We start from the raw sequence: 27149 nt of genomic DNA on the forward strand, positions 1-27149 counted from the left end.
TTTTTTTTTGGTTGGGGGGAGCCATGGCATGTAGCAGCTGGATGTGGGATCTCAGATCCCAGACCAGGGATCGAGCCCAGGCCGCAGCAGTGAAAGTGCTGAGTGCTAACACCTAAGACCACAAGGGAATTTCCTCCTATTGCTCTTAATATATTGTGTATCATGTATAATCAGCAAGAATCATTAATACAAGGATCAGGTACTACAATAAAAGATATATTTGGTGCTTAGGGAACACAGAATGCCTTAGATATCTGTATTAAGAGACTGTAAATTTTTGGAGGGCTGCTATTCTGATTCATCTTTATATTCACTTCAGCCACCAGCACAGCGCCTTACCTGCCTTACTAGTGACGAGCCTGCAAAGAGTTACAGTGTGAATCTCGGTTCTCTGACTCATAGCTTATGTTACTAATTGGCACACACCCTGTGATCTGAGATTAGTTGGCAGAAGCCTCCCTGAGAGGCACAGCGAGAAAAGAAAGAAAACAACTCATGATTTTTTAGAACAAAAGGAATTGAAAACAACCAAAATGGAGAGGTCATTTAGAGCTATTTTAGAACACAGGATAAACACACCACTGATTAAATACATTAAAAAAAATTTTTTTTAACCTGAACAATATAAAGAAAACTCAAGGACTGAGAAAAGTTAATAAAAACTGAGTTTTCTGGCATCTTAAGGGTGGGGGAGAATGAGGAGAAAAACACAAAGTTCCAAGGTTTAGACTTCCTGACAGCAACTGTAAGGAACATAACATTTCTAAGGCTTTGACAACAGAATGCACCATAGACACAGGAGGAAAAAAAACAATGAGCTGGAAAGAGGCTGGGAGTAGACTGGACAATAGGGTGTTTCCACAGGGTCCAGTCTGTCTCTCATTTTCTCTCACGAATGAGCAAGAAGTACTTCCTGCTGGCTCAGAGATGTGCGCACATCTGTGATTTTTTTCTCAGCTGTTTGTTAGGGAGCCTGTAGAATGTGCCAGCATTATCCACCGCAGTGGCTCACTGGGAACCAGGGAGCAGAATACAACTCCATTGTTTTAAGGTCAAAGATGCATGAGGCCTGTGTGTCTGGTTTATTTTTGAAAACTATCCAGTATTTCAGTTCCCTCAAAGTTTTCTAAACTCAAGAAAGAATACAGACATCTCAAAAAAGGACAACAAAGGAGAAAACTCACAGTTGTTTTAGGAAAAAAAAAAATCTCAACCTCTACAACAACAGCAATACAAATCTGACTCTTCTATTTCTCCTCTTTTAAGGTCTGATCCTACTGCCACAGACACACAATACTATGACCTTTCTGCTATGAATGACCTTGTATGCAGGTTCTGATGAAAGCATTCTCTGTGGCCAATGACCTGATCTCCAAATGCAACCAAACATGACATTTCCAATTAGTCTTTCCCTGGAGATACTCTCCTGCCCCTACTTCCATACCATCCACCTCCCAGATCTGCCTTGGTCCTATTTTGCCAGCATTTTGCATTCTAGGGGGGAGGAGGGGGGAGGGGAGGAAGGGGAGAAACTCACTGTCCAAATCCTCTGCCTTCCTCTCTTCTATCCATTTAATCTCTACCAGAGGATACAACTGTCATCGGTTCTCAACTGGGAGTTACCTGCTCCTCAGGACACATTTGGCAATGTCTGAAGACATTTTTGGTTGTGAAACTGGGGGAGTGGGATGTTACTGGTAACTAGTGAGGTCAGGGATGCTACTAAACACCCTACTGTGCCCAGGACAGCCCCTAAGAACAAAGTATTACCTGGCCCCAAATGTCGAGAGTGCCACTGTTTAGAAACCCTGAATCTCCTCGGATGACTTTAACTCAGTTATTCCTTCATCTGATTAATGTACTACTTAAGATTTGCTGGGAGTTCCCTTCATGGCTCAGCGGTTAAGGAACCCGACCAGGATCCATGAGGATGCAGGTTCAATCCCCCGCCTTGTTCAGTGGTTTAAGGATCCAGTGTTGCTGTGAGCTATGGTGTAGATCATGGATGTGGCTCAGATCCCAAGTTGCTGTGGCTGTGGTGTAGGCCAGAAGCTGTAGCTCCGATTCAACCCCTGGCCCAGGAATCTCCATATGCTGTGGGTGTGGCCCTAAAAAAAAAAAGAAGAACTTGCTGTGCTCAAGACCCTGGGCAGGGAGTTGGAGGGAGGCACAGCGGGACTGCAGATGCAGGCATCAACATGAGATGCATTATGCCCTGAAAGAAAGAGTACCAATCTGGAGGAAAGGAGTCTCAGTCTAAACCAGACCAATCTTCTAACCACTTTTGGGTTACCTCCACATTCGCAAGTCTCAAACCAAACATTCTACCCACTCTCATCACCAAGTAACTCAGCCCTCCTCTTAACATTCTCTACAATTTCTATCACCTCTTCCTAAACATCAAAATTATTTTTAATATCCTTATTGACCCAATGATTTTTTAATAGCATGTTTTCAGTCTCCACTTGTTTGATTTCTAGTTTTATACCACTATAATCAGAAAAGATGCTGGATATAATTTCAATCTTCTTTTTTTTTTTTTTTTTTGCTTTTTAGGGCCTCACCTGTGGCATATGGAGGTTCCCAGGTTCTGGGTCGAATCGGAGCTACATCTGCCAGCCTATACTACAGCCACAGCAACTCAGGATCCGAGCCGCGTCTGTGACCTACACCACAGCTCACGGCAACACCAGATCCTTAACCCACTGAGCAAGGCCAGGGATCAAACCTGTGTCCTCATGGATGCTAGTCAGATTCATTAACCACTGAGCCATGATGGGAACTCCCCAATCTTCTTAAAATTGATTGAAACTTGCTCTGTGGCTTATCATATGATCTATCCTGTGCACTTGAGAAGAATGGATATTCTGCTGGACTGGGATGGAATGTTCTACAGATATCTATTAAGTCAGTCTGGTCTAATATGTTATTTAATGCCAATGTTTCCATATTGATTTTGTCTGGGTGATCTATTCATTAATGTGCTTGAGGTATTAAAGTTCTAATATTATTGTATTATTGTCAATTTCTCCCTTTATATTTGTTAATATTTACTGCACACATTTTGGTGCTCCTGTATTGAATGCATATATATTTACAAGTCTAACATCCCTTTTTTGGATTTACCCATTTATCATTATATAATCAATGTCCTTCTTTTTCTTTTATTATAGATTTTGGTTTAAAGTCTATTTTGTCTGATATGAGTACTGCTACTCCAGCTTTTTGTTTCTATTGGCATAAAACATCTTTTTTTTTTTTTTTGTCTTTTTGCCTTTTCTGGGGCCGCTCCCACGGCATATGGAGGTTCCCAGGCTAGGGGTCGAATCAGAGCTGTAGCCACAATCCTGCGCCAGAGCCACAGGATCCAACGCAGGATCCGAGCTGCGTCTGTGACCTACACCACAGCTCACGGCAACGCCGGATCCTTAACCCACTGAGCGAGGGCAGGGACCAAACCCACAACCTCATGGTTCCTGGTGGGATTCGTTAACCACTGCGCCACGACGGGAACTCCAATCTTTGTATTTTTAGGGCTGTACCTGCAGCATATGGAAGTTCCCAGGCTATGGGTCAAACTGAAGCTGCAGCTGTAGCAATGTTGGGTCTGGGCCGCATCCACAACCTACGCCACAGCTTGCAGAAATGCCAGATCCTTAACTCGCTGAGCAAGGCCAGGGATCAAACCCTTGTCCTCATGGGTACTAGTCAGGTTCTTAACTCTCTGAGCGACAATGGGAAGTCCTGAAATATCTTTTTTAATCTCTTCACTTTCAATGTGTGTATCTTTAGCACTGAAGTGAGTCTTGTAGGTAGCATATAGACGGGTCTTGTTGTTTTTATCCAATCAGCTACCCTATGTCTTTTGATTGGAGCATTTAATCTATTTACATTAAAAGTGATGATTAATAGGTCTGTACTTATTGCTTAGGAGTTCCTGTTGTGGCGCAGCAGAAACAAATCTGACTAGTATCCATGAGGATGCCAGTTTGATCCCTGGCCTTGTTCAGTGGGTCGAGGATCCAGCGCTGCCATGAGCTGTGGTGCAGGTCACAGATTCAGCTCAGATCCCAGCTTGGATCCTGTGTTGCCATGGCTGTGGCACAGACTAGCAGCTGTAGCTCTGATTCAGCTCCTAGCCTGGGAACTTCCATATGTTGTAGGTGTGGCCCTAAAAAAAAGTGAAAAAAAAAAATATATATAGGTATGTACTTATTGCCATTTTGTTACTGGTTTTTTGGCTGCTTTTGTAGTTCTTTGTTTTTTCTTCTCATTTTAATCTCTTCCCTTGTGGTTTGACAATTTTAAAAAATACTATGTTTGGATTCCTTTCTCTTTGTTTTTTTGTGCATCTATTGTAGGTTTTTTATTTGTGTTTACCATGAGGCTCATATATATCAATCTGTAAATATATCCACTTGTTTTAGAATAATAGTCAGTATAAGTTCCAAACATTCTTAAAACTCTACTTTTTTTTACTATCCCCTCAACTTTTTGTTTTGCTGTCATATTTTACACCTTTATGAGTATCCCCTGTTTATTACAGTTGTAGTTGACTTTACAATTTTTGTCTTTAACCTTAATACTAACTTATTTAAGTGGTTGATTGACTGCCTTTCCTATATATTTACATTTATCAGATCTTTTCCTTTAAATATTTTCTCTTCTTTTCTTTTTTTTTGTGGGCTGCACCTGTGGCATATGGAAGTTCCCAGAGTAGGAGTCAAATTGGAGCTACAGCTGACAGCCTACACCAAAGCCACAACACAGGATCTAAGCCATGTTTGCAACCTACACCACAGCTCATGGCAATGCTAGATCCTTAACCCACTGAGCAAGGCCAGGGATTGAACCTGCATCCTCATGGATACTAGATGGGTTCATAACCCGCTGAGCTGCAATGAAAACTCCCAATATGTTCTTATTTCTTGTTATAGCCCTTTCTTTTTCACTTAAGGAAGACCTTTAACATTTCTTATAAGGCCAGTTTGGTAGTAAAGAATTCTTTCAGTTTTTGCTGGTCTGGGAAACTCTTTGTTTCTCCTTCAATTCTGAAGGAGTAGAGTATCCTACCATAAGTTTTTCCCTTACAGCACTTTAAATATATCATGCCACTCCCTTTTGGCCTTTAGAGTTTCTACTGAAAAAAATCAGCTGGTAACCTTACAGGTGTTCCCTTGTATGTGACTCTTTTTCTCTTGCTGCCTTTAGAATTCTCTCTTGCACTTTTGCCATTTTAATTATAATATGTCTTCAGGTGGGTCTCTTTGGGTTCATCTTGTTTGGGACTCTCTGTGCTTCCTGGACTTGGGAATCTGTTTCCTTCTTCAGTTTAGGGAAGTTTTCAGCCATAATTTCATCAAGTATGTTTTCTACCCCTTTCTCTCTCTTTTCTCCTTCTGGGACCCCTTTAATGTGAATGTTAGCATTCTTTTTTTTAGGGCTACACCCATGACATATGGAAGTTCCCAGGCTAGGGGTCGAATTGGAGCTGCAGCCACAGCAATGCCAGACCTAAGCCACATCTGCAACATACACCACAGCTCACGGCAACACCAGATCCTTAACACAATCATCTGGGCCAGGGATTAAACCCATGTCCTCATGGATACTAGTCAGGTTTGTTACTGCTGAGCCACAATTGGAATTCCAAATGTTAGCATTCCTGATGATTTCTTACAAATTCCTTAAATTGTCTTCAATTTTTTTTTTTTTTTTTTTTTTTGCCATTTTGATTGGGTGATTTCCACTATTTTGTCTTCCAGGTCACTTATGCATTCTTCTATATTACTTAATCTGCTATTAATTCCTTCTAGTAAATTTTAGTTTCAATTATTGTGTTCTTCAGCTCTGATTCTTTTTTTATATTTTCTAGTTCTTTGTTGAAGTTCTCACTGTGCTCCTATATTCTTTTCCTGAGTTCAGTGAGCATTTTTATTCCTATTAAACTCTTCAATCAGGTAAATAACTTATCTTCATTTTATTAGGTTTTTTTTTCTGGGACTTCTTCTTATTCTTTCATTTGGAACATATTCCTCTGTCTTCTCATTTTGTTTGAATTTCTCTTTTCGTCCCTATAAATCAGGTTAAACAGTTACCTATCTTGGTCTTAAAGGTATATCCTTGAGTAGGAGCATTCCTATGCAGTCTGCATGTGCCCAGTGGCTTTGGTGGGAGAGCTAAATCTGAAGTGAGCACTAATCATATCTTGTCTCAGGTGTGCTGGCAGCTGCCACCTTGATGGGATATAGGACTAAAGAAGGAGGGGTTAGGACTGGAGCTAGGAGTAAGCTGGGGCTTTTTCCAGGCTCAGGACAGGGCCAGAGCCAAAGAGGCTGGAGCTGCAGATCTAAGCTAATGCCACTTCTCCCCATTGTGATGGCAATATCCACTTTGGTCAGAGGCAGGACTGGAGCCTATTGGGCTTAAGCTGCAAATCTTGAGCTAATTCAGCTTCACCCTGGTGCAAGTTTGCAGCTTGTTTAGAAGCAGTACTGGAACAGAAGCCCAGTGTGGGCTGAGGGGCAGTCCTGGTAGGCCAGCCAGAACATGAGATATTTTCAATCTGCTGCTTTCGCACTATAACTGGGAGCAGGCAAGTCTGTGTGTACTCTTCAAGAGAGGAGTCCTGGTTTCTACAGCTTTCTGCTAAACCCTGTTGGTTTTCAAACTAGCCAAGAAAGCTTGTTTTCCCAACGTTGAACCCCAGGGCTAAGGTACCCAAAATTGGACTCAATTCCCTTGTTCCTCAGGAAAGCCACCCCAGCCTATGATATCCCCCTCCTCTTCTGGGTTACCCACTAGGGTTACAGGTCCTGATTAGATTGCTTCTCCTCCCCTCCTACCAGAAACAATATGTTCTTTCTTTAATAACCTTGGTTGTAAAAGAGCCATTCTGCTAGCCCTCAGGTTGTTCTAAGAAGGAGCTGCTCTATATAACTACAACTCTAGTTTTGATGCATTTGTGGAGAGAGGTGAGCTCAGGGTCTTCCTATTCCACTTCTTGATCCCACCCAATCAAATACTGGAAATATTGGAAAATTTCAACTTCTTCCTTTTGCCTAACACTGAATTTTAAGTCCAAGCTCTTGTGAATTCACCATTGTTATATTTCTTAGACTTATCCCTACACCTACATTCTTCACTTTCTTCCCCACTACCCTAAGCTCAAGATGCCCTTTGGAGTGCAAGGCTTGGTAACAAAAAAACATTTTACACTGTTTATGTTGTTATTCTTTTTAATACAAAAAAACACATGTTGAAGGCAATATGGGGGTAATAGAAAGAGCATATTCTTTGGGATCAAAAAGATAATTTGGAATCTTGGCTCTATTTATTAACTGAATGACTTTGAATAAGACATAACAATCAAATAACAGGATTGTTTGTAAGGATATCAGAACCTGAAGGAGGTATCACAAGAATCCACTGCATAGTAGTCATTATGTTATTATAACTGTGTTTAATCCATACATAACTCATACACTCTAGGTACCTAAATACTAAATTTGGAGTAGACTAAAAATATAAAACATAATTATAGTCTTGTGTTTCTAAAATGGGCCAGGTTTGGAGCTCCCATCATGGCTCAGTGGTAATGAACCTGACTACTATCCATGAGGACAAGGGTTCAATTCCTGGCCTTGCTCACTGGGTTAAGGATCTGGCATTGCTGTGAGCTGTGGTGTAGGTCACAGACGCAGCTTGGATCCCATGTTGCTGTGGCTGTGGTGTAGGCCACAGCTACGGCTCTAATTCGACCCCTAGTTTGGGTACTTCCATATGCCATGGGTGCAGCCCTAAGATGACAAAATAAATAAAATAAAATGGGCCAGGTTTTCCTGGATCTTTTTAGCTATAAGCTAGTTTTTTAGATCTTCAATCCATGCTTATTTGAAAAACTAACTCACATAAACAAGGAAATGGAGAATTTCAATGACAATAATAGTCTTTTTATTACTACTATTTAAGCCAAGGCTAGATGACAAGCAGGGAGCATATTTAATAAGCCAGAAACTAGGCCAACTTTCATCTCTCTTAACCAAGCAAAATTGTTCTAAATTCATATATTTAAAACTCTCCAAACAGGTTTCACTGCAATGGGTTCAGTGTGGTATGAACCCAACAATAGTCCTTAGCACACAATGTACTTACTTGTCCCACGTAAGAAAGGTTCCTCTCTGTGTTGAAATGCCAAGACCGACAATTTGATTCATCTCTATTCCTGCAGCTGAAAATAAAGATGGATAAAACACATGTAACTGCCTGAGGTTTTGTTTTACAATATTAGAATATGGAAAAGAAATTGTTCAATATAATCTTTAAGAAAAACAACTGGGTTTAGCATTGCATTTTAATAACACAAATGGAACTAATCAATAAAGCATTACTAGAATGATTTTGTAGTATTTATTTTACTTAAAGGGGAAAAAGATCATATCCTAATAATAATAAAATGACCTTTTTGCTTTAAAGGTTAGGAAAAAAACAAACACTACTTTAAGTCAGTCAGGTTGTATTTTCTTCTTGACAATTAAAAAAAATTGGGTCTTAATTTAAGCAATGATCCGTGGTAAGAGAAGCTGGTTGATGGCAACAAGAGAAAGTCCTCAGGGAAAGTAGTATAAACACTAAAGCATAGATCTTATTTTCCTCACAGATGCCAGGTTGCAAAGAACAACATGGATTTTGGAAGGTCCAAGTTTCTTAAAATATTTAGCAACTTGGGTATTTTTGTGACATTCTTTTACAAGAGCAATTTATCCTGCTGAGCAAATGAGAAATTACTACAGTTAGAGCACCAAGGAAGACACATTAGCCCCTGCACCATATTCTTTTCAATAAACAGTTAACCTGAACCTGATCATGAGGAAAGAGACAGCCGCCAAATGCAGGAGAGTCTGTTAAACGGGTCTATACCTTTGAAAACTGTCAGTGTCATGAAGAAACTGCTCTAGATTAAAGGAGACTAAACAGGAGTTCCCGTTGTGGCACAGCGGAAATGAATCTGAGTTGTGGTTCAATCCATGGCCTCGCTCAGTGGGTTAAGGATCCGGTGTTGCTGTGGCTCTGGCGTAGGCCAGCAGCTGTAGCTCTGATTAGACCCCTAGCCAGGGAACTTCCATAGGCCACACGTGCGGCCCTAAAAAGCAAAAAGAATAAATAAATAAAAATAAAGGAGGCTAAACAGACTGATTGCCAAATGCAATGCCTCATCCTCGGATTCTGGACTGAAAAGTTATTCAAGACTGATAAGAGGGGAATATTGAGGACCAACTGTTACTTTGCCTGTGTGATAACTGCATGTGTTTATGTATAAGAATTCCCCTTTTCTCTGGAGGTAATGCTGAAAACAGGAAAACAGGTTATTACATCACAACCAACTCACATCAATCAGCCAAAAAGATTAAAAGTTTGCAGAGGATGGTAAAGTAAATATCACAAAACATGCATGAATGTAGGAGAACATATATAAGTATTCAGTGCAGTATTCTTTCAACATTTTTTAAACAGGTTTTGAAATACTTCGAACCAGAAAGGTAAGAAGGAGAAGCATTTCAGTCATAAAAATGGGAGTTCCCATCAAGGCTCAGTGGTTAACAAATCTGACTAGCATCCATGAGGACTTGGGTTCGATCCCTGGCCTCGCTCAGTGGGTTAAGAATCCTGCCTTGCTGTGGCTGTGGCTTAGGCCAGCAGTTTCAGCTCTGGTTCGACCCCTAGCTTGGGAAACTCCATATGCTGTGGATGTGTCCATAAAAGGAAAAAAAAAAAAAAAAAAAAGTCATAAAAATGAAGTAAAAGATCTTTTCGAATGTACATTTACAAGTCATCTTTCATCATGTTCTTAGAGAAGGTTTGCGCTCAAAACGTTCTTTGAGCTAAGCTTTAGACCATGACTGTTTTCCTCTTTAATTTAATTTAATAAATCAAATTACCTTTGACAGATTCTTTTATTACAGCAACAAATTGAATCCAGAGAACATCAGGATCAATTTCAACCCAGCCAGTTTGAGGATAAAGACTTTCTACCTGTTTAGGAAAAAAAGAAGATTTAGTGAAATCAACATTAGATCAAGTCAGTAGCATCTGGGTCTTACAGTTTTACTAGTTAAAATAATTAAAAGCATGATTTTATTTATTATCTAATTCATTTTTATTGTTAGGATGGAAAAAATACATATATGAAATAAAAAGGAATACACCAAAATAACAATTTTCTATAGTTAATGCGTTGCAAAGATTTTAGCTTTCTTTATCTTTATTAGGTTTTTTTTTTAGGGGGTGCACCCATCGCCATAGCATATGGAGGTTCCCAGACTAGGGGTGGAATTGGAGCTGCAGCTTCTGGCCTATACCACAGCTCACAGCAACACCAGATCCTTAACCCACTGAGCGGGGCCAAGGATCAAACCTGCGTCCCTCATAATAGTGGTCTGATTCGTTTCTGCTGAGCCACAACAGTAACTCCTACAAGTTTTTTGGTTTTTTGGTTTTTGGTTTTGTTTTGCTTTCTGTCTTTCTGGCTGTGCCCATGACATAGTGAAGTTCCTGGGCTAGGGATCAAACCTGTGCTACAGCAGCGGGCCAAGCCATAGCAGTGACAATGCTGGAGCGTGAAACCACTGAGCCACCAGGGAACTAATATTTAATCTGTATCTTTTTTTTTCCAAGCTTATTTTCCAAGTTTTCTATAAGGAGGATGTGTTGGTTTTGCAATAAGAAAAGGTAAAACCAAAAAAAAACCCAAAAAATTATCAAAGTACTGAGTTTCAGTTCAGATTATGATGAAGTAAGCACACTCCAGCCTGTCTCTCCCACTGAATGCTGATATAAAACCTAGAGAGAGGGTTTTTCCTGTGGCATAGCAGGTTAAGGATCCAGCAATGTCACTACCGCGGCTCAGGTAACCGCTGCTGTGGCGCAGGTAAGATCCCTAGCCCAGGAACTTCCACATGCCAAGGGCAAGGAAAAAAACAAAAAATAAACAAAAAAAACCCTGGCAAGAATGCATGGACTAGGAGTTCCCATCATGGTGCAACGAAATGAATCCAACTAGGAACCATGAGGTTGCAGGTTTGATCCCTGGCCTTGCTCAGTGGGTTAAGGATCTGGCATTGCCGTGACCTGTGGTATAGGTCGCAGATGCAGCTCAGATCCCGAATAGTTGTGACTGTGGTGTAGGCCGGCAGCTGTAGCTCGTTTCACCCCTAGCCTGGGAACCTCCATATCTCCATATGCCATATGTTGCAAAGCAAAAAAAAAAAAAAAAGAATGCATGGACTAGCTATTTGTGGACTCCGAAAAGTATATGGTGGCAGGCAGACAGGGGAAGAAGGTAAGAATTAAAACACCATTGAACTGGTCTTGTGTCCTATTTTTTTCTGGTATGCCTTGGCCTGGATGCAAGACAGCCTGAAAACCAGAAGTGGGTACCAGGGTGCAGTGGAAACTCCGAGTTTCCGGTGACACTCAGCAGGAATGGGAGAAATCCCCATTTTTCTTTTTAATCCCCCTTTGCTTCCATACTTTTACATTCAGTCCATCCCCAAGTGGTGCCTGCAGCAGCCACCACAAGCACCTAAAACACTGAGGGAAGTAAAACTTCCTCTCTAATCAGAGAAGCTGTGGGCACCAGAGGGTAAGTGAATCCCCAATGGCTTTCTTCTCTCGGATGCTTCTGATGCCCAGCCCCAGAGAAGCACAAAGGCAGTGCCCAGCAGAATGGAGGAATGAAAGCTCCAGCTTCTGGCAAGAGGACCCAAATGGCGAGGTCCAGGGAGCTGAAAAGTACCAAGAAGATCTGAGAGAGGGAAGAGTTCAGGAAAGCTACTCCAGAAAGTTGTGGATGAAATCCTAGGCTCACCTCCAAGCTGCAGCATATGTGTGAAAATAGTCCTAAAAAGCACAGCAAAGACATTAAGAGCAGAACTAAGGAACGGACACCACCCAGGTCCCAGACTGCCCTCTAGGTGGCATATACTACACGAGGCAGAACTAAACAGGAGGGCTAAGACCTCTTTTTTATTTTTTGAACGGCCACACCTGTGGCATACGGAGGTTCTCAAAGCTAGGGGTCGAATTGGAGCCGCAGCTGCTGGCCTACCCCACAGCCACAGCAACATGGGATCCTTAACCCACTAAGTGAGGCCAGGAATTGAACCTGCAGCCTCAAAGACATTATGTCCGATTCTTAACCCACTGAGCCACAAGAGGAACTCCACGGCCAAGATCTTGAAAACAGAACTAACATTGAAATCAAGGTGCACAGAAAGCTGGTCAGCATTTGCAGTGTGAACACAATTGTATTAATTGCCTGGTAAAAGACAAATATCAACCTTCATCATAGACTTTACACAAGACCCCAAATCTTGTAAGGTGACACTCAAAATGTTCAGGATACAATCCAAAGTTACAGGGTATGTGAAGAAGCAAAAAAAATCTCAGCTCACACAGGTAAACATAGAGACACCATCATTATTCTAACACAGATATCTGATAAAGACTTTAAAGTAGCTATTACCAAAATGCTCCAAGAAGTAAGGGCGAATTCTTTTGAAACAAATGCAAAGACAGAAAGTCTCAGCAAAGAAATAAAAGGCATAAAGAAAAATGAAATGACGATTTCAGAATTTAAAAATACATTAGGGGAGTGGGGGAAATGGAAAGATGCTGGTCAAAGGAAACAAACTTTCAGTTATAAGGTGACTAAGTTCTGGAGACCTAATATACAGCATGGTGACTATAGCTAATAATAAGGTATCGTACCCCTGAAATTTGCTAAGAGAGTAGTTCTCAAGTTTTCTCAACACGCACATGCACAAACAAATGGTAACCATGTGAGGTGATGAGTATATTAATTAGCTTGATTGTGGTAATCATTTCACAATATATATCAAACCATGAATTTGTACACCTTACATATATACAACTTTTATTGGTCAATCAACCTCAACAAAGCTGGAAAAAATCAATTAAAAAGGAAAAACACAGTAATAATTAAATTTAAAAATACACTGGAGATGCTCAACAGTAGAATGCAGATAACAGAAGATAGTCAACAAGCTTGAAAACAGATCAACAGAAATTATCTAATCTGAACAATAGAAATAAAAAATATTGGAAAAAATAAATAAAGCCTCAGGGATCTCAGATAAGAGTAAGTGGTCTAACATTTATGTCATTAGAGGCCCCAAAGGAAAAAAGAAAGAGTTCAGCGCAGAAAAAAAATTACTTCAAGGAAGTAATAGTGCTAAAAATTCCCAAGTTCAGTTAAAGATTTAAAATCTACATATTCAAAGAGTTTAGAAAACTCCTAACAGGATAAGTCCAAAGCATTACACACCCAAATAATCATAATTAAAATGCTGAAAACCTAAAACAAACGAAACAAAACAAAACTGAAAGCAACCAGACACATTACACACACAATCAAAGCCAATGACTGTGGCTTTCTCATGTGAACCATGAAGGCCTGAAGGAAGTGGCTCAACATTTTTATAGAGTGCTAAAGGATCTTTCATCCACAATTCTATATCAAAATCCTAGGACTTTTTGTAGATATAGATATGACGACTCTAAAATTTATATGGAAAGGCAAAAGAACTAAAATTGCCAAAGCGATGTTGAAAAAGAATAAAAATTGTTGGATTTCTCGCTGTGGCACAACGGGATTGGCAACGTCTCAGGAGCACTGGGACACAGGTTCGACGCCCCACACAGTGGGTTAAGGATCTGGTGTTGCCACAGCTGCAGCATGGGTCTCAACTGTGGCTCAGATCTGATCCCTGGCTCCGGAGCCCCATATGCCATGGTGTGGCCAAAGACAAAAAGAGAAAAGAATAAAAATTGGAGGAACCACACTATGCAATTGAAAGACTTACTATTAAGCCATGGTAATTGAAACGCTATCATCATAAAAATAGACAAATAATATGATATCACTTATATGTGGAACCCAAAACAGAAACAGATTCACATACATGGAGAACAGACTTGTGACTGCCAAGGGAAAGGAGGAAGGGAGTGGATGGACTGGGAATCTGGGGTTAGTAGATACAAACTATTACATTTAGAATGGATAAGCAATGAGGTCCTACAGTATAGCACAGGGAACTATATCCAATCTCTTGGGATAGACCGTGATGTAAGATAATATAAGAAAAGGAAAAAAAAAAAAAAAAAAGGAGTTCCCGTAGTGGCGCAGTGGTTAACGAATCCGACTAGGAACCATGAGGTTGCGGGTTCGGTCCCTGACCTTGCTCAGTGGGCTAACGATCCGGCGTTGCCGTGAGCTGTGGTGTAGGTTGCAGATGCGGCTCGGATCCCGAGTTGCTGTGGCTCTGGCGTAGGCCGGTGGCTATCGCTCCGATTCGACCCCTAGCCTGGGAACCTCCATATGCCGCAGGAGCGGCCCAAGAAATAGCAACAACAACAAAAAGACAAAAAGACAAAAAAAAAAAAAAGAAAAGGAATGTGTGTGTGTGTGTGTGTATATGACTGGGTCACCTTGCTGTATAGCAGGAATTGGCACAACACTGTAAATCAACTATACTTTAATAAAAAAATAAAAATTAAAAAAATAGACAAATGGATCAATGGAACAGAAGAAAATCCAGGAAAAAAAAACCTCACACAAATATGGCTGATTAATTTTCGACAAATATACAAGGTGATTCAATGGAGAAAAGAGTGCATTTCCAGAGTGCCCTGGTTGCTCAGCAGGTTAAGGATCCAGCGTTGTCACTGCTGCAGATCTGGTTACTGCCATGGGTTTGATCCCTGGCCCAGGGACTTCTGCATATTGCAAGCACAGCCAAAAACCAAAAAACAAAACAAAACAAAAACACAAAAAGCTTTTTCAACAAAGTTGAAATAATCAGACATCCATATACAAAAAAATTAACCTCAACTTCAACTTCACCCCTTACAAAAAAGATTAAGTCAAAATGGATCATAGACCTAAATGTAAAACATGTAACTATAAAAAGGATTAGAAAAGAACCAGAGCAGAAAATCTTTGTGAATTGGGTTAGGTGAAGAGATCTTAGACATGACATCAAAAGTATAATTCACGAAACAAAAAATTTGATAAATTGGACTTCATCAAAATTAAAAATGTCTGCTCTGCAAAAGCTACTGTTAAAAAAGTAAAAGACAGGAGTTCCCTGTGGCCAGCAGGTTAAAGATCTGGCATTGTCACTGGAGCAGCTTAGGTCACTGCTGTGGTGCAGGTTCAATCCCTGGCCCAGGGAATTCCACATGTTCAGCAAAAAAAAAAAAAAAAGAAAGAAAGAAAAGACAAGGTCCAGACTTGTTGAGAATATCTGTAAATCACATATTCAACACAAGAATATATCTAAAAATCTAAAAACTCAACAGTAAGAAAAAAAACTCAATTAAAAAATGGCCCAAAGTTGGAAGTTCCCATCGTGGCGCAGCGGAAACGAATCCAACTAGGAACCATAAGCCCCGTTCAGTGGGTTAAGGATCCGGTGTTGCCAAGAGCTGTGGCGTAGGTTGCAGATGGGGCTCAGATCTGGTGTTGCTGTGGCTCTGACATAGGCCGGCAGCCGTAGCTCCAATTTGACTCTTAGCATGGGAATCTCCATATGTGGCGGGTGCAACCCTAAAAAGCAAAAAAAAAAAAAAAAAAAACAAAAAAAAACAAAAACAAAAACAAAAAAACCCAAAGTCTTCAACAGCCACTTCATCAAAGAAGATATACAGATAGAAAATATGTACATGGAAATATTCAACATCATTAGCCATTAGAGAAACTCAAATCAAAACCACCATGAGATATCAAAAAATCCATCAGAGTACCTAAAATAAAAAATACTGACAATACCAGTGTTGGTGAAGAACAAATGGAATTCATATACATTGCTGGTGGGAATGCAAAATGTGGTCGTCACTCCAGAAACGTTTGGCAATTTCTGAAGTTAAAACATTCACTTCCCAAAAGACCCAACAATCCTACTCCTAGGTATTTATCCCAGAGAAATGACAAACATTCACATTAAAATCTGTACACCAGGAGTTCCTGTCATGACTCAGTGGTTAATAAACCCAACTAGTACCCATGAGGATGCATGTTTGATCCGTAGCCTCGCCCGTGGGTTAAGGATCCAGCAGTGCCGTGACCTATGGTGTAGGTCACAGACACAGCTCGGATCCCACACTGCTGTGGCTGTGGTGTGGGCTGGCGGCTACAGTTCTGATTAGACCCCTAGCCTGGGAACTTCCACATGTCATGGGTGCACCCCTACAAAGACAAAAGACAAAAAAAAAATCTGTACACTAATGTTTATAGCAGCTCTATTTTAAATCACCAGAAACTGGAAACAATGGAAACGTACTTCGCTAAAATGAATGTGGTACATCCATGTAATGGACTACTACTCAGAAATAAAAAGGAATGAACACAATACAGATAAATCTCAAAGGCATTATGCTGAAAAAAGCCTGTCTCCAAAGGCTACTTACTGTATAGGTCTACTGGTGTGACATTTTCAAGAAGACAAAAAACTACAGTCGTAGAAAATAGATCAGTGGTTTTCAGAGATCAGGTGTGGGAGAAGAGTCTCACTACAAAGGGCTAGCTAGCATAAAGGAGTTTTTTGGGGTTACTTCTCACACAACTTTTTCACCAAAAAAATCAACTTTACTGTGTGCTAATTTAAAAAATAAAATAAAAAGAAGCTATGGCTTCAGGTTAAAATGATGACTTGAACATAAGCATTTTATCTCCAATTCCTCTCAAGACTTCATTAAAATACAAACATCCCTGGTGGCTCAATGGGTTAAGGATCTGGCATTGTCACTGGTATGCTCTAGGTCACTGCTGTGGCACAGGTTCTATCTCTGGGCCTGGAACTTCTGCATGCCGTGAGTGCAACCAAAAATAAAAACAAAATTAAAAATACAAACATTTAAGATTCTTGGGTACAATCCGGACAACTAGTGGCATCTCAGTAGGCTAGGATGCCAGATGAGGATGAACAGAGGATTGGTTCAAAATCTTTATAAAGCTCTCCAATTCCCCTCGTCCATCCCATCCACTGCCCCTAACAGGGCAGAAGGTAAGAGATTTACTCTCTGGAGAGTTGAACAGCAGAAGTTCTTTAGTGGAAAATACCAAATAGAGGTAAGACATGGTACTGAAAATATGAACAGATAAGAAGAAAAGGAACTGTGAGAAAACTGACAATGTGGGGAACATGAGGGCGACATGGGGATGGTATGAAGAAGGAGTCTGTTATTCACCAGTGAGCTCATTAGAAATAAAGAGATTTGACAAAATCTATTCCCTTCTCTCAAATATTTCTGTTCTTTCCACCACGTAAGACTTTCATGACCACAGACTGTAATGGCTCAACCACAATAAACACTTCCTCATCCCCAGCCCCCCAAACTCAGTGTGGCCAGCATTGTGTCAAGTCTGCAAACCAGATTTGGCAGGGTCACTTCCTCCCATTCCACTATCCCAGACAACTCACCCTCCTCAAACATGTCACAACAGTTTGGAAGGCCAAACTGAAATCAGATCAAGAGTATAATCAAGGCTAAGAAACAAATGTGTTTTGTTGATTAAAAACAAAAGACAACAACCAAATTTTTTTAAGAATGTACCAAGGGTACACAGTATTGGAGAGCCCACCATTTTCTCTGGAGTGTCCTTTCTGTCCTGTTCTTCCAATAAGGATGTTATTATCTTTCAGTTACTCACAATGGCATGATGTTCCAATGGGAAACATGATGAACTTTCTTCATTTTGAAAAAGTAAAAATATTAAATATTCACACATGGGATTTCCAACTCTGAATATTACTCTACCTCATAACATCACTATTTAAGAGTCCAGGAGTTCTCCATGTGGCGCAATGGGATCTTGGGAGCACTGGGACACAGGTTCAACCTCCAACCTGGCATAGAAGGTTAAGGATCTGGCGTTACCACAGCTGAGGCTTAGGTTGCAACTGCAGCTCAGATCTGATCCCTAGCCTGGAAACTCCATATGCACAAGGCAGCCAAAAAAGAAAAAAGAAAAATTTATGGAGTTCCCCTCGTGGGGCAGCAGAAATGAATCTGACTAGGAACCATGAGGTTGCGGGTTTGATCCCTAGCCTCGCTCAGTGGGTTAAGGATCCGGTGTTGCCATGGGCTGTGGTGTAGGTCACAGACGCAGCTCAGATCCCATGTTGCTGTGGCTGTGGTATAGGCCAGCGGCTACAGCTCTAATTAGACCCCTAGCCTGGGAACCTCCATATGCCGTGGCAGCAGCCCTAGAAAAGGCAGAAATAAAAAATAATAATAATAAAAAATATAACTTATAGAAATGTCTTTGCTATTAAAGAATGTCACAATAGGGAGTTCCCATCATGGCTCAGCAGAAACAAATCTGACTGGCATCCATGAGGACCCATGTTTAATTTCTGGCCTCACTGAGTGGGTTAAGGATCCAGCATTGCCATGAGCTGTGGTGTAGGTCACAGACGCAGCTCCAAACTGGTGTTGCTGTGGCTGTGGTGTAGGCCAGAAGCTATAGCTCCGATTCAACCCCTTGCCTGGAAATCTCCATATGCTGTAGATGCGGCCCTAAAAAAATAAAAAGACAAAAAAAAGTCATAATAGGAGTCCCCCTTGTGGCTCAGCAGGGTAACGATTCCAGTTTGATCCCTGGCCTCGCTCAGGGGGTTAAGGATCCCGTGTTGCCATGAGCTGTGGTTAGGTTGCAAACACAGTTGGGATCCTGCATTGCTATGGCTGTGGTACAAGCTGGCAGCTCAGCTCTGATTCAACCCCTAGCTTGGGAACCTCCATATGCCAAGGGTGGAGCATTAAAAAGAGAAAAAAAAAATGTCATAATACATAGCAGAAATTGGAACATTGTAAATCAACTATACTTTAATAAAAAATAAATATTTTTAAAATTGAGGTCTTCTGATAGGCCTAGTTAGTAGCCTTCCATGAAGGTTTCTGTTTGTGATTTCAACTTTTTTTTTTTTTTTTTTTTTGGTCTTTTTGCCATTTCTAGGGCCACTCCCGTGGCATATGGAAGTTCCTAGGCTAGGGGTCCAATTGGAGCTGTAGCTACCGGCCTACGCCACAGTCACAGCAACTAGAGATCTGAGCTGCGTCTGCAACCTACACCACAGCTCACAGCAACGTCGGATCCTTAACTCACTAAGCAAGGCCAGGGATGGAACCTGCAACCTCATGGTTCCTAGTCGGATTCGTTAACCACTGAGCCACGACGGGAACTCCTGTGATTTCAACTTTAACCAAAAGACCAACACGGCCTATTTTGTTCTTGTCTCTAGAGTATGATCTCTTCAGGGCTTTTTTGCTGTTACTGTTTTTGTCTTTTGTCTTCTTAGGACCATATCCAAGACATATGGAGCTTCCCAGGCTAGGGATCAAATCAGAGCTGTAGCTGTAGCTGCAGCCTACACCACAGTCACAGCAACTTGGGATTCAAGCCGTGTTTTCGACCTACATCACAGCCCATGGCATCAATGGATCCTTAACCCACTGAGCCGGGCCAGGGATCAAACCTGAATCCTCATGGATACTAGTCAAATTCGTTAAACACTGAGTCACAACTGGAAATTCAGGTGGCTTTTTTTTTCAATCTTTTCTTTTTCAATTTTTTTTTTTTTTAACGGCCACACCAGCAGCACATGAACGTTCCCAGACTAGGGGTCAAATCGGAGCTGCAGCTCCCAGCCTACACCTCAGCCATAGCAACACCAGATCCAAGCCTTGTCTGCAAGCTGCATCACAGCTCATGGCAATGCCAGATCCTTAACCCACTGAGGCCAGGGATAGAACCCGTGACTTCATGGATACTAGTCGGGTTTGTTACCACTGAGCCACAGTGGGAACTCCCTTTGTTAAAAACCTTTTTTGAAGATATTTATTTGGCGCTATCAATCAAATCCTGTACTAAGAGGTTTGGCTTTCTATTACATATTCTTTCCAACATAATATTAGCAGAGGTGTGATTTTTTTTTTTTTTTTTTTGTGGCCGAACCTGCAACATATGGAAGGGGCCAGGGGTTGAATGAGAAGTGGAGCTGCAGACCTGCACCACAGTCACAGCAACGTCAGATCCAAGCCACATCTGCAACCCACAACACAACTTGTAGGAACAGCAAGCAGATTCTTAAGCCACTAAGCAAGGCCAGGAATTGAACCTGCATGCTCATGGACTCTATGCCAGATTGGGTTCATAACCCACTAAGCCCCAATGGAAACTCCAAGAGGTATGATTTTTCACTTGAAAAAATAAAAACAGGTTCTTTGTCTAATCCATAGAGTCCCATGGAGCAAACTGAATATCTAATACTTTGATTAGATGCAATTAAATTATTTATACCTATGAAGTAATAAGCCAGGTAATAGGAAACAATGTAGGCCGACGAGACCCCTTTTCCCAAAGAACTCAAGTTATTTGAAGTAAAGGAGCAGTTGTTGTTTGTTTTTGTATTTTTTTTTTCTGATTTCTAATTCATTGTGGACCAACAATTTTTAAGGCACAACGGAAACACTTTTCTAGGGAAAAAAATGACAAAATAAAATCCCAAATATTTTATTATTAAGGTCAACAGACATAAAATTATACTGCCAAGCTGCTACACGAGTTTCTAAATTTTAGTTTCTCTATCTCAACCCCAGCACCCTAGGAACCACACTTTAAGAAGCACTGCTTGTCAATTCCTATCACAGTTTGAGAGACACTGCTGTCAACTACTTAAGATACAGAGCTTCAGCCCTCAAGGGCAGGGATTTTCTGTATTTTCATTTACTCACATATCCTTCCAGACACCTCCACAGTTCAGCCTGAGCAAACCATTCTAGTCTCCTGCTACTCACAGCAATCTTGATTTACCTTTGAAATCCTTACCTAATTTCTTGAAAGAAAGAAGAAAAAAATAGAATGATTCCCCCAAACTATATAGCAACTATGAAACTTTGTTTTCTTCTAACAAATTTCTTCTAACAGAAATTCTGTATCCAAATACTGGTTCCAAATACTCCAACTCCTTAAAAAAGCAAAAAACAAACAAACAAAAAAACTCCGCCTAAACACAAAAGTACTTTGTGTCCAGAATTATAAGGGAGACTTGTGAAAAGTATCACCGTGTTCTGATAAAGACTCAAAAAGATAAGGAGCACGTAGTTTCTAAGGACAGAGTCTGCCTTTTGTCTCTCCTTTCAGGTGGGGGTAGGGGTGAGTGGGCAGTACTCACCGTTTCCTGCACAGGTGGACGCAGAAAGGACCAGGGAGCTGCTCTAGTCCCAGCTCCCTGTCCCGGTTCTGACACCAGCATGAGGAAGTCCTCAACATGAGCGCTCAAAGAACTGTTTTGACTGGACCTGCTCCTGGGCAACTGCTAAGGCAGAAAACCGCTTCTAAAGGGGGTGGGAAGAAGGGTGGGAATCCAGCAAAAGGGGAGCTCTGTGCTGCTGGGAATGGGTTAGGTAATAGCTCCTGCTCGCCCTAACACTGCTAATATAAAAAGAAGTTGGTATTGGACAGAAGAGTAAATAACTTCCCGTATCCATGGAAATGAGCTGCTCAGCACTTTGGGAAACAGTTAATAATGGCAAATGAAGAACGGACATAAAGTCAAATCCCATCAAGATCTGAAAATTTTAAATGTAAATAAAGACAGTGTTGGAGGTCTACCAAGGAAGTGCAGGAAAAACCAAGCAAATCACAAAGTACCCTCTGGCTAGATATGCGCAGTCCGCCCTACCCTGCCCAGCCCAGGGAGTCACCGCATTCTCACCCAGGTAAGGCCAGAGGGGCGAATCCCCAGGTGAGAGGAAGCTAGTGAGCGGCCCCGGGTGACAAAGCGGGCCCCTAGGGTCCTCAACCGGGACAGGAAAGGCGCACGGGTTTCAGTCTGACCCGGGAGGGAATGCGGTGACCTGGCCGATCCCGGCGCCCCGATCAAGACCAAGGGCCGGCGGTGCTGCAGGTGGCGGCCTCCAGGCCGGATGAAGCGGTCCCGCCCTCTCTGCGCCCACGATCGGATCCCGGGCGTCTTGCGCGACGCTGACCCGCAGCCCCGACGCCCGTTCCCCGGTCACCTTCTGCGCGCTGGAACCGCAGATCCGCGCCGCGCGGTCATAGACGTGGCAGCGAATCACTGAGCTGCCCACGTCCAGCCCCAGTACGAAGCCTGCGCGCCGCCCGTCCGGCGCGCTCTGCTCCTGGCGTTCCTGCTCTGCAACGGTGGACAGCTCGGACATACCGACCCGAACGCCTCTCTACCGCAGCCGCCAGCCGAGCAGGCTAGTTCCAAACGCTCACACCTCAGGAGCGGAGCGCGCCCAGCCGGGCCACCGCCCCCGGCCCGCCCCCTCCGCGAGCTCCGGGAGCGGCCCCGCCCCTGCCGAGGGCCCCGCCCCGACGCCGTGACGTCACGGCTGCGCAGGGCCCCTTCGCAGGAGCGCGCGCGGGCCGAGAGGCCGCGGGGGTGCGTGGAGGCGAGTGGGTTTTCGGTGGGACTTTGGAGCCCCAGCTCACACACGTGGCCCAGTTCTCCAAACACCCGCCGCTCTCGGAGTTTCCCGGCCGGTAATTTTCATGATTTTCCTCCTCATGCCGAGCATCATGCGGGAAGTGCCTGCGTTTCTTTTGTTTGTTTTTGCTTTTTATGACCACTACTGCGGGCATATGGAGGTTCCCAGGCTGTAGGTCAAATGGTAGCTGTAGCTGCCCGCCCAGGCCACAGCAACGCAGGCTCCGGCAGGATCGGAGCCGCGCCTGCGACCTACATCACAGCTCACCGCAAGTCCGGATCCTTAACCCACTGAGTCAGGCCAGGGATTGAACCTCCGTCCTCATGGATGCTAGTCAGATTGGTTAACCACTGAGCCGCTAGGGGAACTTCGCCTGCTATTCTTTTAACTCTTAAAAGGAAATACAAAATTGGGCCAAAGGTATTTATTAATAAACTGTGAGTTTCCCAAGACCTCTCCCCAGAAAACCTGGTCAGATACACACAATACTTCTCAATAAATACTTGCTAAATGAAATAACACTCAACCAGTGAGACCTTTCCCAGCCCTCTGGTCGGAGGAAGGAGCACAGCGCAAGGCATCTGTTTTTACCGGCAAACTCCACCCCAACGATTGCTTTTTCAAGAATTTGAAAGCCCCTTTACCTTTCCTGCCTCAAAAGCGTGAGATCTTCCCCTCAGAGGGCAGGAAGGACGCATGTGGTAATTTTGAGTTTCCTTCCGTTTTGATCACCAGCTTCGAACCCAAGGGGATTTTTGAGGGGTGGTCCAGCTCCAAGTCCTTATCTGTGGGGAGTGGGGAGGTGTCAAGACCTGTTCCAGCCACCACTCCACCTCCAGCCCTCCAAAAACCCAGTACCTGAAAATATTCATTACCTTTTTGTAAAATTATGAAAGTAATATGGATATGCATTTTTTGTGAAAAAGCTCAACAGTGAAGAGTGGTATACTGGAGTTCCTGTTGTAGCGTAGGCGAAATGAATCCGACTAGTAACCATGAGGTTTGGGGTTGGATCCCTGCCTTGGCTCAGTGGGTTAAGGATCCAGCGTTGCCGTGAGCTGTGGTATAGGCCACAGGCACGGCTAGGATCCTGACTTGCTATGGCTGTGGTGAAGGCCAGCAATTGTAGCTCCGATTCAACTCCTAGCCTGGGAACCTCCATATGCAGCCCTAAAAATAAATGAAATAAAATAATAAAATAAAATAGTGGTATACTGATTAATAAGTAAAGGATATTCCTTTTGAACCAAATTGTTTTTTTGACAAAACTGTCTGTTAACCAACTCCCTTTCAGCGAATTTGACCAAATTGGGTTCTTTTGTTATGTTACTTGAAGCTTGGAGCAAGTACCTGAAAGAGTATGGGGTGGGAGTGGTGGGTTGTTTGGTTTGGGTTTTGAGCTTTACACTCTGTCTCGGTCCATTTGTCCCATTTGGCCCCAGGACTGTTCACCAGTGGTGACTGTTTGGATGAGTCATATGTACTCTGTATTATGTTAATACCCTGTATCATAATTTGAAATAAATGACTAATGGGTCATCTACAGGCCAGAGTTCTCCGGAGAAAGAGAACCAATGGGATAGAGATTGAGAAAAAGATTGAGATTTATTTTAAGAAACTGCCTCACATGTTTATGAAGGTTGTCAAGAGGTAGGGCAGGCTGGAAGTCTAGAAATTCAGAGCTGATGTTACAGTCTTGAGTCTAATCTCCGCAGGGCAGTGGGCTGGAAACTCAGGCAGGGTTCCTATATTGCAATCTTAAGGAGAATTCTTTGCGAAACCTCAATCTTTGCCCTTAAGGCCTTTAACTGATTGGATGAGGCCCATTAACATTATGAAATGTCGTTTGCTTTACTCAAGGTCTCGATTTAAATCACAGAGTTCCCTGGTGACTCAGAGAGTTAAAGACCTGCCATTGTCACTGCAGTGGCTCAGGAAGCTCCTGTGGCATGTATTGGATCCATGGCCTGGGAACTTGCACATGCCACGGGGGCAGCCAAAAAGAAAAAAAAAATGTTAATCATATCTTTCAGGTATCTCATAGCAACGTCTAGACTTGACTAAACAACTGGGCACCCACACTGTGTGTCCACTAGCCTAGCCAAATTGATACATAAAATTAACCATCACACACCCCCTTCCACAAAAGAGAAAGCGGTTTTCTCCATGATATCAATAATTATCATATTTCTCAAAGTGCTAATTCTTTGGGCTTCTTGGAACTCTGCACTTACTTCCTTTGTGATTCTTTTTTTTTTTTTTTTTTTTTTGCTTTTTAGGGCCATACCTGCGGCACATGGAGGTTCCCAGGCTAGGGGTCTAATCAGAGCTACAGCTGCCAGCCTACGCCAGAGCCACAGCCACACCAGATCTGAGCCACAGCTGCAACCTACACCATAGCTCACAGCAACACCAGATCCTTAACCCACTGAGCAAGGCCAGAGATCAAACCCACAGCCTCATGGTTCCTAGTTGGATACGTTTCCACTGCACCATGACAGGAACTCCCTCCTTTGTGATTCTTTTAAACATTCAAATCAATTATCTTTTTTTCTTTTTCCTTTTTTTAGGGCCGAACCTGCAGCATATGGAAGTTCCCAGGCTAAAGATCAAATCAGAATTGTAGCTGCCGGCCTACATCATAGCCATAGCAACTGGGAATGGGAGCCACGTCTGGGACCTGCATCATAGCTCACAGCAACACCAGACCCCCGACCCACTGAGAGGGGCCAGAGATCCAACCTGCACCCTCATGGATACTAGTCGTATTCGTTTCCTCTGTGTCACAACGGGAACTCCCAAATCAATTATCTTGAGTATTAGCAAAGGACCATGGAATGTGAAAACAGGGAGTTTGGCAACCACTTAGTCTAATGTTTCTTAATCTGTTTAATTTTTAAAAAATTTGAGAACTGATAAATGCTATCTTCCTGAGAAGATGATTATATACACAAAACTTAGCATTAATTTCAGGTGGGATAAACTAAACATGACGATTTCAGATTAAAAATCCAGAGTGAGTTCCCAAACCTTGACAGACTGTTGAGGGGAGAGGCTCTGGGGGGGGAAAAGGGATACTGTGTTTCCCCCATGTTCAATGTTCTCTGCCAGCACCTCTCATCCAGCTGTGCCTACAGGGCCCAGGGCTCAGAGACCCTTTGTTGATGGGTCCCTTCATGGTTCTTTTTATTTTTATTAAAGTAGAGTTGGTTTACAGTGCTGTGTCAACTTTTTCTGTACAGCATAGTGACCCAGTCATATACATATATATGAAGAATATATATATTCTTTTTTTCATACTATCTTCCATCATGTTCTAACTGAGACCTAATTAAACTCAAAAGCTGGAGTTCCCATCATGGCTCAGTGGTTAACAAACCCAACTGGCATCCATGAGGACGAGGGTTCAATCCCTGGCCTCCCTCAATGGATTAAGGATCCAGTGTTGCCATAGTGTGGTGTAGGTCGAAGATGCGGCTTGGATCCCCCATTGCTATGGCTGTGACATGGGGCAGCAGCTATAGCTCCAATCGGACCCCTAACCCGGGAACCTCCACATGCCTCTGATGTGACCCTAAAAAAAAATAAACTCAAAAGCTTTTGCACAGCAAAGGAATATATTTTAAAAAAGATAAAGACGGAGTTCCCAATGTGGTGCAGTGGTTAATGAATCCAACTAGGAACCATGAGGTTGCAGGTTCCATCCCTGGCCTTGCACAGTGGGTCAAGGATCCAGCATTGCTGTGAGCTGTGGTGTAGGTCACAGATGCAGCTTGGATCTGACATTGCTGTGGCTGTTGCATAGGCCGGCAGCTACAGCTCTGATTCGACCCCTAGCCTGGGAACCTCCATATGCGTGGGAGTGACCCTAGAAAAGGCAAAAAGACAAAAAAAGACAAAAAAAAAAGGTAAAGACAACCCATAGAATGGCAGAAAACCCTTTGCAAACAATAAAACCGACAAGGGCCCAATCTCCAAAACATGCAAACAACCCACACAACACACACACACACAAGAACAAACAACCCACTCGGAAAATGGGTACAAGACCTGAATAGACATTTCTCCAAAGAAGATATACAGAGAGCCAATACGCACATGAAAAGACATTCATTGTTCTTGATTCAAAGCCCTCTGCTGCTCTGAGCTCTGTCATGGGATGGCCTTGGGCTGCATCTGGCTCCCCCAACTGCTTTTTCTCACATCTGGGGCTTGACCGCAGAGGTGGCCAGTGAAACTTTCTCCCAGGCTCCTTTCCCACCACTCTCACTCCTTGCACTTTCTACCTTGACAGCAGGCCCAGAATTACAACTTGTACCAGCCTCCCACACTCTTGAGAAACTTGGATGCAGCTACTCTGGGCTGAATCAGAAAGCACGTGAGGCCACGATGCCCTATGACTCCCTAAGGGGAAATGGAGGGTGCATTGAGGCTGAGCCCCAGGGACCTCCATGGATACCCTCCTGTCTCCAAGGAAACTAGTCACTGTCCTTTCCTCCTCGGGTGTCTCACTCTCCCTATTTGCCCTGCACCAAGGAGTTTCTCAAAACACAGGACTTTTCAATGTTAAAACCGGAATGGTCCTCCTCACTCCGGAGAGGCTCTTGGGG

General features: G+C 42.7%; 1 protein-coding gene across 4 annotated transcripts in view; it reads right to left on the bottom strand.

Moving 5' to 3' along the window:
- GK5 (glycerol kinase 5) overlaps positions 1–22371 on the bottom strand; it is an 86738-nt gene extending 64367 nt beyond the window's left edge. For 3 of the 4 annotated variants that reach the window (XR_007135439.1, XM_047783841.1, XM_047783819.1), the window contains exons 1-3: positions 22105–22371; positions 9939–10032; positions 8155–8230 (exon numbers count right to left, since the gene is read on the bottom strand). Coding sequence is in view for 3 of the 4 variants with exons in the window: in XM_047783841.1 (XP_047639797.1) it covers positions 8155–8230; positions 9939–10032; positions 22105–22266 (332 nt within the window). In the remaining variant the exon portion in view is untranslated. The other variant, XM_047783830.1, reaches the window with a different exon arrangement.
- Between the last annotated feature and the right edge of the window lie 4778 nt (positions 22372–27149).

The sequence above is a fragment of the Phacochoerus africanus genome, chromosome 1 (assembly GCF_016906955.1).
Source record: "Phacochoerus africanus isolate WHEZ1 chromosome 1, ROS_Pafr_v1, whole genome shotgun sequence".
In the NCBI taxonomy this organism is placed as follows: Eukaryota; Metazoa; Chordata; class Mammalia; order Artiodactyla; family Suidae; genus Phacochoerus; species Phacochoerus africanus.